Genomic DNA, 12,399 nt, shown 5'->3' with positions numbered 1-12,399 from the left:
GAAAGATAATTAGGGCTGCAGAAACATTTTGCTCCACTGAAAATCCAAGTATACAATCTACCATGCTGTGTTATGTCAGACTGGTATGGTATGAACACTTACAGAAAGCACGGAGTGAACAGAAGCACATTACTTTTTTTAAAATGAGGAAAAACACGCGACTAGCCCACGACTGCTAACAATGGTCAGGCTTAGACTTTCACAACATAGAAGGACTGAAAAAAAAGCTCTTAGAGTGGCAAGATTCTTGCCATCATGTGTCAAGTCAGGCTCCTTAACTGTACTGTGTTTTTACAGGACATTCTGGCCATGAGAAATAGATTAGTTTCTTGGCAGAGATTTCAAAACCAACATAAACTGTCAATGACAGAATGAAGAACCAGAGTGGTTTATTTCCAGCTGTCTGATTAACCTGGTAACTTATTTGGGATTGTGCAACACTGGTGACTGAGTATATCTGCCTGTACACTGGGCATAAAATTCAATACAGCTATAAAAGGAACTGAAAGCCAATTTTCTGCAAGCCTGTCCACTCCTGTGCCCCAAATCAGAATGAAGGAATGCTGAAAATGCAGAAGGCTTGCTTCAGAAATGAGCATTCAAGGAAAGCTGCACTTGCAGATGATACGCTCTTTTGAGGGAACAGCAGCTTTAAGACCGTAATGAACAAAATCCATTACCAGCATGAGATTACCACAATACCATGCAATCGGATCTCAGTACCACTGACCACCCCATCAGGCTAAAAGTTATCTTTTAGCCAATCATGAATCTTCCCCCCACATTTTTCATGCCACAGAAACAACTATAGCTTTGCTAAGAACTTGTGCAGATAAGAGCATGGTTAACTTCACCATGTAATTTTCTAGGTATTTAATAGGCTGTCACTAAATTACATCTTGCCAGGTGAATTGCACTGACTACTGAAGAGAGCTTGCAGTATGAACCCGAGGCAGTACCAGTTGTAATGCAGAAGTACGTCTCGTGTGGAGACACGTGATGGATCCTGTGGTGCTTCCGTGGCAGGATAACATGCCAGTCCTGTAGAAATATGACCCAGGGTGGAAGACCGAAGTACGTGTGCGACCACTTGTGAATCTGGTTCGTCATGGTGATGAAGATGATAAGGGCAAAGACATAACACTCCCAAGGACATGTTTCATATAATGCCTCTGCAAAACAAGATGTGTATCTTTAAATACTATTTCTGAAAAGCTAAATTTCTACTAGGAAAACGATGTCTTGCCCAGACAGAGCTGCCTGGTGCTGCAGGAAGGAACGACGCCTCAACGGAGCTGCTTTGGCAGAAGCGCCGCGAGAGCTAGCGAGCCATAAGCAATTCCAGAATGTCACAAGGCAGGCTGGTAAGTGCCAGCGTGTGTCAACGCACCAGAAACAGGGAGTTAAACTCCGAGTTTACAATCTATAAAATTAAATTAATCCTTTAATTCTTGCACTTCTAGTTTGCAAATAATACACTTCTACACAGCCACGAAGCCTTTTTATACTCTTTAGAACGAGTTTCCCGCTACGCACAGTCTGGTCCCTCTTATAGAAAGAACATTTACCGTAACTTCTGCTGCTTCCTTGCAAGACACTTCAGGCACAGATTCTGTTGAGCTAGAGAATCTAGCTGTCCCACTTTCTAGCTGCTCTACCTTCAAGAAAAAAATAAGCTTCCCTCCCTCCTTCCAGAAGGATCACGCTTCAGACAGCTATTACTCGTCATCTCGCATTAATTGATTTCTCCTAGCCTCAGACAGACAAATATTCATCTAAATATAAACAAAGATGCTAAATCCACATAAGTCAGAAGTAACAGCTTACCTGGGGAAAATGAAACAAATTTGTATGCCATGTTTGCCAATGGGACTAGTGTCATAAAGCAGTTGTCTCCGTTGGTCTCTATAAAATCATGTCTAGTAATTGCTGTGGGGTCAATATGATGTTCTCTAAAGGGTCTGATGAAAGCCTGAAAAAACAAATTGGTAAACATGACACCACGGCTCAATAATGATTTTGAAAAGAAAAATATATAAAAAAAACCCCAAGCCTTGCATGCATTCAAACCTGATGACTGTTTAAGAGAGTTCCACAGTACCAAGCATGTAAGCAGGACTCTCAACCTTTGTGATGACAACACTTCAGATAGTTTGATTGACATTTGCAAAGCAATTCAGTTCCCAAACTTAAACCCAGTTTTTCATGGCTTTCCAGTTTTATTCTTAATTTTCACTTAGGACCTTTAGTCTGTAGGTCTCAAAAACAAAGCATCAGCATCCTAATTTCACAGACAAAAGCCTGTGAAAGTCACAAATACAAGTCACTTGCTAAGCAGCATAAATTAAAAAACACTAAAAAAAATGAAAATTCAGCCTAACATTTTATATGAGCTGCAGCTGACAGCATTTACAGACTAAAGGCAAGTCAAATGACTACTAGACAAACCAAAGTAAGTCAAAGGGATTACACAGAAGCCTCCTCTAGGAGCAGAAATCACATCTGAATACCCAATCCCAGAGGAGACAGAGCAAATGTGATAGGTAGGAGTGGGACAGTGAAACAAGTACGCTTATTTGCCTTTAACACATATATCACGTACAGTCTATGCAAAGGTGTCCTGATCCATCTGAACTCTTGTTTATTTAGTGCAGTGCTTTTTTTTTAAACTATGGTCCAGAGATACAGGAATTCAAGGACTAAGACTATTGAAGGTGAACAAAAATAAGCCTAAAGCCAACAGTCTTAATTCTGCTGTTCTAGTTCATGTATTTCTGGATAATTACAAGGAATATCCCATATACTTTTTTATTTAATAGAGATCCTTATAATATTGCACAATGAGGAGTAATTTATGGCAGCTATGAAGAAGTTGATTTAAAAAAAAGATTATTGCTTATTATAGAAGTCAGTGCACTTTCCGCTAAGCATCTGGCATGTGTAGCTGCAGATGCCTAGTACCTCTCAAATCGAAATCTTCAGTCATCACCGTTCTAATACATCTGCGTTTACAATAGGTGCTAGCAGCACAGAGAACTGGGAAGATCTCTTACTGGAGCAGTTTCGTGTTTTACGGGACAGCTTTCAGAGAGTTTAGCTACAGGAGCAATTCTCCACATCTCTCTGTTTATCAGCCTTTCGGAAGATATACGCTACTCTAGCCAGGTTTCTATGCCTGTGGCTTCACAGGCCATTCCACAGCACCTTGGGAAGGGCTGCCAACGCTGGTATTGCAAAACTGTGTGCTAACCTTAAACAAGGCGATAAAACGGACCAGTGTCACCTTGCACACATTGCCTAGGCCAAGCGTAAACACGGCGCGTTACCAGCAATGTACCGCGCCATTTAGTGGAGGAGGGTTCTCGCCGGGGAGCTGGGTACATTGGCAAGACTGCAAGAAAGATACAGCTCATATACACTGTCCAACACAGCTGGGAATACTGCAGCTCTTTCACAAAAGCATGTCATAACTTTTTCAAGCTTAAGGATAAGAATCTCAAACCTTTCCAACTACGGGTAGCTCCACAGATCCCCAGGTATCTGCTCCCCAGTGAAATAATCCTGATAGGAAGTCAGCCGTAATAACTCCTGCAACTTGAATGAGGAGAGAGACAGTTAGTTACACACAAGCGTTTTTACTGACATATTCCCATTTTATACTTGTTTTACAAGTTTACTTTTTATCTGCCTCTAACTTAGATATTTACAACCACATGAGAGCTACCCAATCTGGTCAGGCAACTGGGAAAAAGAAGAGGTTAACGGGACACCATTTGGACAGTTACAATCGTCATTAAATCTACAGCACGATTTTGCATTTAACCCATCTTCTACAGACGGGCTTGACAAATCTTTACAACTGTGGGGCTGGGAAATAATAGTAAGTTATAAGTGAATCACTCAGATCTGCCTAGCCTCTTCTTCAGCAGCATTGAACAGACTACTTGGCTATAAAATAGCCATTAAGGCCACCCAACAGATGATGCTATCTGCAGACCCTTCCTCTTCTCCCTTGGTCCCTTATGTCTGTAAACAAGAAGCACCGAACTCCAATGACTGCAGATAAGCACTAATCAAGAAGCCGCTCCTGGGTACAGCAATACCGTTTACAAAATAAGACTGGAACATCACGCACCTTCAGAGCGTGGCACCTGCAAAGCTTCAGGCAAGGCCCCAGAAACCACGCTAACGAGTCTCTGCAAGGGGCATCACACACTCGCAGTATTCCCATACTAGGTTAGAGACACCATTCAATGGAGGTTGGTGCAACAAGTGTCAAGATTTTTCTAGCTGCCAACCACAATAACGTTAGAACTGCAGTCAAGGAAAGGCGATTTTCAGTTCTTGCACATAAAGCCCTATTTTTGCCTTCATGTTCTGAATAATCTACCTCCTCAAGTCTCTGGCTAATCCTGACATTTAAAAGCAAGGATGTAGGTTATATTTGATCAGAACAGCTGCATATTTTCCCATTAGTCATAAATCTGTCAGATGGTGTTTCACAGACACCTATCACTCTTCACTGCAGAAGTTGTCCGACTCCCAGGTTCCCAGTCCCTTTAGTCATGAGTCTCCAACACCGTCTGAGACACCCTCCTGCACGAGCTCTACTGCCAGGCTCTTTATGCTTCTGAGGAAAAATTCAGAGAAGACTGCCAAAGAAGTTCTCATATTTTTAACAGAGAGGCTGGGGGAATGTGGCGTACAGCACAGCAAACACAGTAATGAGCAAGATACTGCCTTGGGACCTCTACGCTTGAGGTATTTAGGACAGTCAGACCCTGCCCCTTGAAGCACAGACACACCAAGAGGTACCGGTTCAAGCCTGCACATCTTGCTCTGAGCAGGTTTCAAGACAGATTAGCCAGGCGTGGATGGAGTCTAGGCTTGCTGAAGAATGAGCCAGACTATGAATCAGGATCCTCTTTCACTGCAGCGCTGTCTCTTCAGGTTAATAAAAATACCAGAAAGCTCCTTCTGGTTTGGGTTTTTGGTTTTGTTTTTTTATCCCCGGAGATCGACCACCCGGTGAAGATGCATACAGGCATACCTGGAGATTCTCTGCGGAGCCAGCGTTCCGGCTCCGAAAGGGGGAGGCAGCGCACGCTTCTTACCTGCAGGTCTAGTCAAAAGGATTGAGCAGAAGCACGACCCAGATTTCAAAATAGCTACTGTGTACCGTGCAAGTATGATATACCTGGGAATTGATAGTGTCTGACCTCAGTGAAAATCCCGCAAAATCATGCACAAAACCCATGCCAATTAAAGCACTACATACTGTTCTTGCAGGCTATTGTTAAGTGAGTCACAGCAACAGAAATACAAAAATTATGTGTTCAAAACACACATTTCAAAGCAGCTCGGTCACCAATTCCCTACTCCCACCCGGTGCTCTGAGCATAAGGCACAGTCACTTGCTACCGGCATGGCTGGCAGGTCTCAGGGAAGCCCGTGTGTCCCTGCAAGGCACCGAAGCAGTCTCAGGGCCAGGGCAGAGCGGCCAGAACACAGCGCTTTAGTTTTCCCCGCTGATATTTACAAAACTCGGGCTGTTTACAGAAGCTGCCCATTGTAACATAGTCTTTGCACCAGACACAGCAGGGAGTTGCAAAACCAGAGGTGATGCAGGAAATGTGTTTTGCTCTGCCTGCCGCACCAACTCCTCCTCAGGCGTCTGTGAAGCTAGGAGAGTGCTCGGCTTTCTCCTCCACTAGCCGGCACCTGTTTCTCTCTGGGTCTGAAGCCTTTCTTCAAGCACAGCTTCTCATTTACAGTATTGAGGCTTTTTGTGATGGGCAGGCACCCCTCTGCCTGCTAGGATGTTAGGAAGACAACTCCAACTCACTTGTAATTCAAACCACAAATCAAATTGTTGGTATACTGGTTCATCTTGCTTTGACTCCAAGGCATCTTGTTGCTCCTTCTCTCTCACAGAAACTTAAACACAATCTGAGATACGCCAGGAAACAAAACTACAAACGTGTACTTTTCCCCATAAATCACACAACTTTTATTTACGATGGTCGTGATCTGGGCTTTGCCTGATTTTTCCTATTCCAGTCAGGAAACTTAAGTCAGCTGCTTTGAGAGTCCAGTTTAATGAAGTTCTGGTAACATTAGCAGGATTGCTAAAGAGCAGGTGATTTTTACAATATGAAAGGGGAGGAGGTTGTTCTGTTACTATTGACCAAATGCTCCTCATCTTCAGGGCACAGCGGTTACCTGCAGTGCATGCAGCGCGGTGTATTTCAGATATACCCCTCCTCCTGGTTACCTTTTGCCCAGCTCATCCCTCACCTCTGCAGCCCTTCCCCATACCTTTCATTTTTAAAAAGGGAGAAGAAAGAAAATCAGGATTAGTGTGGCACCTACTACCCCAGAAGGCTTTCTTTTCCTATTACAAATCAATCCCCACAGCTGAATCCATTAGCTAGTTGGCCCAAACTCTAAAATACAGCAGGAGACACTTCATCCTTTATGTACCACCTTATTGTACTGAAGACAGCTTATTTTTCCACAAGCAGTAAATTCTGCACGCATTTTTGTTTCAGACCACACATGGAAGCTACAGTGAGACAGGGTGGAGCACAATAGCTTTTAGATCGGCACCTAGGAGCCAAAAGAGCAAACAGCTTTGATTCAGGGGGAAGATATCCAAACGACGCTTCTTTTAGCAAGAAGTAAAATACCATTCTTGCTGAGGTAATCACCCTATTAACGCGCATCGCCTCCAGCACACTGCATTATCAGAGCTTGAAATAACAGCAAGGACGACAACAACAAAAATAGAGGGAAAATCCTGACAGTTCAATAGATATTTTGCACGTTTCTTTGATGTCAGCTGGTAGAAAGCTAAGAGGAAGCAATGAAGGGTGCCTGAAGCAGTGCATTATACTAAGGCAACCTGAAAAAACCCAACTACTAGAAATCATATTTCAGCTGTATTGCAGAAGGGCCTGCTCACTCTTCAGCAGTTGCATATGGTGAGTTGTAATGAAAGAGCAAAAACCATACCAAAGGTTATACATGGCTAGCATCCTAACGCTTTGTTTGCATCCTGCCCCCAGACCCGGAAGGCACATCAGACAGCAGTGAATTGAACTCAATATTCTCATATACCCCCTGTCTTTAGTTAAAGTGGGAAAATCAAGGCACAGGCGTTCAGCTACTTCTCTAAGGTGGTGTAAGATCGTGATGCTCTGTCATCAAGGTTGGGAGGGCAAGAGAAGGTTGACAGCCCTGAGCACGAATTACGAGTTAACCATAAAGTCAGAAAAAGCAGGACATCTGCATATAGGTATATATGAACTGCAAATGGTGGATTCACACACTCATTAGAAGTAAAGATTTAGAGAAATACTGCTCTGTACGCGTTCATGTTACTCCAGCCTGCTGAGTGGTGAGATGGAGGATCAGCCCATCACTGGCTTGTATCTGAAGAAGAGGTCAGTACTCGGGAAACACAGGAGGGGGAGAAGGCGTTGTGGCTAAGAAGTGAGCCGCGAACTTGCGTAAAACCCCAGGATTTCTTCCTTTTGGAAGTAGACCGCTGAATCGGGAGAAAAGAGAAAGGCCTAGCACGCAGGGAGACCAAAGGCGTACAAACGCACTTCAACCAGCAGCAGCTGTTTCAAGGTGAGCGAACGCAGGCCTGAGGCACACGAGGGCAGCCGCTCCTTTCCAGGCAGGCCTGCGGGTGCTGCCCTGCCCTCGGGACACTGCCGGGGAAGCCGTGCCTCTCGCCCGAGCCGGGGGACGCGCCAGAGCAACCGCCGGCACTCCGGCGGCCGAGTCGCCGCCGGCCCGCGGGCTGGAAGCATGACTGGCCCGAACGTGTAATCGACACGCGGCGGCTTTGCTCCCGCTCGCGTTCTGTTCGCAAACCAGGTCACGCGTAGGGTTTGCTTCACAGCAGCGTCCCCACTCCTCCTCCTCCTCGCTTAGGCACCAAGCTGAGGGGTCAGCTTTAACGAAGCGCTTCTCTCGTGAGCACGTTGCGTAGCACCTCCTGCAGCCCGGCTGCTCCCAGGCGTGGGCGGAAGGAAGCCAAGCGAGAGCGGGACCTTTGAGGTATGAGCTGTTCAAGAGAGAAAGCCATTTCGCATATTTGCAACACACGGTTGTACTTGGCCGAAGTTTTACAGAGCCAAGTGTAAGCCTAGCTTTGCATAGATGTAACTCTCAAATTGTAACCCAGAAGCCTTACGGTACAGTATATAAAGTTTCATATTTACTGTAAAAATTCAGTTAGAGTCTCTAGAGAGGAGAAGAAGCAGCATAAGAAGTTATTAAATAACTCGATGCTATTGTGTAACAACATTGGGAAGTACAGTCATTTTCAATCATTGACTGTACGAACTAGTTGAATGCTACAGCACTAAAGAGCCATGGGAGCGGTTCATTCCACAACAGAAAAGTCTGTTTTCTAAAAATCAATATGCTAAAGTAACAGTTGTTTGTTACATACATGCTTATAAAAATAAAATGCCATAGTCACCTGCATTCCACATTTAGTAGCTTTCAGTACAGAGAAGGCAGGGGTTTTATACGACGGCAAGTTATGAGGCTAAGAAAATAATCCCTGAACCTTTCAACAAGTATAAAGGGTAGCAGCTTAAAGGCAAAAAAAGAGGAGTTACTCATTCTGGCTATTTAAAGCAGAGAAATATTCAGTCAGAACTGGACCTAACAGTGCAAGTAAGCAGAGAACACAGCTGAACCATGCAACAAAAGAAGGGCCTGGATATTATAGGTATTATTATTATTACATATAGAAGTAATATTACATTATAACTGGGCTTCCAAGTAAGCCCCGTCTATAAAACATGCACTCCAGAGACAGGAAAGCCCATCTTAAGCCACGCAAGCTTATTTTGCACGATTGGCATGTGCTACTCATATAGCGGACATTTCTCCTCCTTCCCCTGTACACCCCAGTTACTCCCCGCTGTGGGAAAGCTGGCATAACCCGCTGCCTCCAGCGAGGCTGCCCGAGGCAGGGCACACTGCCTCGCCTCCAGCCGCCCCAGACCTGAACGCCAGCCTCAGGGCAGAGGCCTCGCAGCTCGCCACACTGCCGCAGGCCGGAGGGAAGAGGACATCCCCAAGGGATCAGGCTACCGGCTGCCCAGGCATCGGAACCGCAGCACATCCTAAAGCAAATATTTGTCTACCAGAAGCATGACTTGGCTGAGAACCACTACCTGATAAACTTAACAATAGGAACCGCCAAATTTTATTTTCATGTCTTTAATCTTAGTCTATTAGCACAAAGCAAGCTATTCCTGCTATTTCTCCAGCTGATGGAGTGCTTGCAAAGAATCACAGAATCACCGAATCCCAGGTTGGGAGGGACCTCAGGGACCATCTAGTCCAGCCTTTCTGGGAAGAGCCCAGCCTAGACAAGATGGCCCAGCACCCTGTCCAGACGCCTCTTGAAGGTGTCCAAAGTGGCCGAGGCAACCCCTTCCCTGGGGAGATTATTCCAATGGTGACTGTCCTCACTGTGAAAAATTTTCCTCTTGTGTCCAACCAGAATCTCCCCAAGAGCAACTTGTGTCCATCCCCCTTGTCCTCTCCATGGGACTCTGTGTAAAAAGGGAGTCTCCGTCTTCTCTGTAGCTGCCCCTGTAAGTACGGACAAAATCCTGACAACTTTACTTAAGCCTCAGGTTCTTAACCAAAAAGTACCATTGTGGGTACTTCTTTTCCCCAAAAATGCATCACTGGAAGAAGCAATCAAGCCATCCCAGAAGAAAATTATTAAAGGTCAGAGAACAATGGATACTAAATGAAAACAAGAGCAAATTTTCCCTCACTTAAAAAAAACCCAACACCCAGTACTTCGTTAGCATGACTAATCAAACCAATCCTCCGGTTTCATCCATTTAGAAGGCTCCCAGGGCTCAGGCAGGGCGAGCTCAGCTCCGGAGCAGGGGCAGCTTTGCGCACGCCGGCTGGCGCCCAGAGGGGACCGGACGCCTGAACGCCTGCCCGGCGCGGGGCGTAAGCAGCCGCAACGCCGGCTTTGTTCGGCGCCTGCCCTCTCACCAAAGCTAATCGCTGTCACCAGTCGCCACAGCCGACTCCATCAGGGCAACACTCCGGCGTGGGCTGGTGTTTTGAAGTGCAAGAGGCACTGTTCTGAGGGAATTGGGGCCACTGAGACCTACGGCTCTTAAATTCCCGCACCAGTCCCCTGCAGCTTTAAGAGAACCCCAACAAGTCGGAAAGCACACAGAGCTTTCTCTGCCCCTGTCCCACCGCTGGCGGGGAAGCAGACGGGGCCATGCCACCAGCTCCCCCACCGCCCGGGCCAGCAGTCTCCGGCAGGGAGGAGGGATCACCTCCCCCCCATCAGGGTGCAGCCTTCATCCACCCTGCCCGAGAACAGCTGCTAGCACACCTGGGAAGTTCGACCCCTAGCCCAAGTTACACGAAGAACAGATAACTGGTGTCACCATCACCTGCCCGAGTGCAAACCGGCAATTAGACTCCAGAATTCCGCTTTCAAGACCAACAGCCTCCAGAATCCTTTGGTGCAGGAGGGGCCTGGAGCTCCGAAGTCAACGCACACAACCACTGCAAAACGGATCAACAGATGATGTAATGCAAACTGTGTCAGTGCAACGCAAGTGTGCACTAACGACAGTGCAACAAAACGCAGAATCAAAGTTTTGCCTATTTAATCCCAGCTTGCGGAGTCTCCGCCTTTCAGAGGCGATGCAGTTTAGAACGGGAAACACAAAGTTACCTACAGCGATGGAGTAACTGCTAGTTATTTCAGATGGGGTGAGACAGCAGGTGACAAAGATTTGGCTTATTGGGACCAACACTGAAGTAAAGAATGATTTTCCTTTGTTAACTGAGGCTTCCCTGGCGTAATGACTTTTTAAATCAAAATTTCAAGTGGAAACTCATTTTCCCATACGAAATAAATCCAAAGTGAAGTGACACTGCTACAGTTCTGCCCCTTGCTGTAAGGCAGCAGGACTCCGAGGCGGCCGATCCAGGTGCACGGCACTCCATTTCATAAAGAGTTCATGTCTCCAGAGTACTTTTACTCCAGTGTGTGCCAGAGCTTTTGTACGTATTACACACTCATCCCTTGGCTCTGCATTGCAGCTAACCCAGCGCAGCTCTGCAGAGCTACTCCTGCTTGAAACAAAAGGGGTTTGGGCCCCGATCACATCAAGTTTCTATTCTGAAAGTGAACTAAGTGGTTTCTTCCTTCATGCTCTGTCCGGCCAACCCACAACATTTGCAATAAGGAAACGTGTACCTCAAACAGGTTTAAAAAAATTAGTTCCCCATCCCTCAAGTCAGCAATGATTGATCGTATCTTGTGTTGAGTCACAAGATGCCTCTGAAGATGCCTGCCCTACATGGGGCTGCTCTTAGGCATATACACTGGTCACAACACAAGCGTAACTATTCTTTTTTAAGGCTGCAATAAACAGCACCTATTAAGAACAAATGTGGCTGCAGATAAAAGTCAAATGTCAGAAACAAGTCAACCAATTTGGAAAAAAGGTTTTAAAACCCTGTAAGAAGATATGAGGGAGGGAGGGAACAACGAAAACCAGAACCCACGGCGTAACTTGCCAAACTTTTTATCTAGGTACTATTAATACACCACCCATATATAACTCATGTATATGGAATAATGTGCTGGATACCACAAACTCACCTGAAGGTGTAAAGAGCTTTCAAGCCTGACCTTCAGTGTTTTGGTGAGGCTTTCCTGCTCATCACACAAGTAACAGCTATGCCAGCCTTGTCCCCAGCACTGCTGAGCTTCTACTGCACTGGCAGAGGCTGCTCGGGGTCCGCGGTACCGCTAGGACGGTTCAGCCATGGCTGAAAAAACCAGGGTATTAGCCTCCATCGCACCCAGCCGTCCTAACCAAGCCTGCCCTGGAGTTAACCGTGAGCGTGCAAATAAAATACCAGACTCGAATCTACAGTTGTCAGCTTGCAAGAAAAGGAAAATCTTCCTAGGTCCTCAGCAGCTGAAGACACTCAGAATAGGGCATGAATGGATTTAACACAGAAACAACAAAAAATCCATCCCCTGCCTACTTTTTTTTTTTTTTTTTTTTAAAAACATTGAGGAGGGGAAGGGAATTGTCTCCTGTCTGTGCTAAATGAGCCTGGAAGAAAAGAGACTCACACGGGTTCCTCTTCCTTTCTGGCAAGATCACCTTTAGTCAGCAGAAAACACCCCAGCTCAAAAAGCCATCCTCTAACAACGCCGCGAAGCTCCGGCCTGCCCTCCCGCACCGCGCGGCGCCAGCGCCCGCAGGCAGCCCGGCACGGCAAGCGCCGGCACGCCACGCGAGCTAGTTTCTTCGCAGACTGCCTGCTCACACCACACGCGGAAGCGAGTGCTTTCGCGCT

The 12,399-nt window shown here is 46.2% G+C and overlaps 1 protein-coding gene across 3 annotated transcripts in view; it reads right to left on the bottom strand.

The window, feature by feature from the left end:
• Positions 1 to 12,399, bottom strand: part of PEDS1 (plasmanylethanolamine desaturase 1) — a 198,899-nt gene that overhangs the window by 3,385 nt on the left and 183,115 nt on the right. For all 3 annotated transcript variants that reach the window (XM_075109035.1, XM_075109034.1, XM_075109036.1), the window contains 3 exons: positions 3,503 to 3,594; positions 1,828 to 1,972; positions 960 to 1,172 (listed from right to left, as the gene is read on the bottom strand). In XM_075109035.1, coding sequence (XP_074965136.1) covers positions 960 to 1,172; positions 1,828 to 1,972; positions 3,503 to 3,594 — 450 coding nt within the window. The remainder of the gene's footprint in view (positions 1 to 959; positions 1,173 to 1,827; positions 1,973 to 3,502; positions 3,595 to 12,399) is intronic.

Source organism: Phalacrocorax aristotelis, chromosome 13, assembly GCF_949628215.1.
Source record: "Phalacrocorax aristotelis chromosome 13, bGulAri2.1, whole genome shotgun sequence".
Taxonomy (NCBI): domain Eukaryota; kingdom Metazoa; phylum Chordata; class Aves; order Suliformes; family Phalacrocoracidae; genus Phalacrocorax; species Phalacrocorax aristotelis.
The sequence above is the reverse complement of the archived record's forward strand: the minus strand, read 5'-3'. Positions and strand labels throughout refer to the sequence as shown.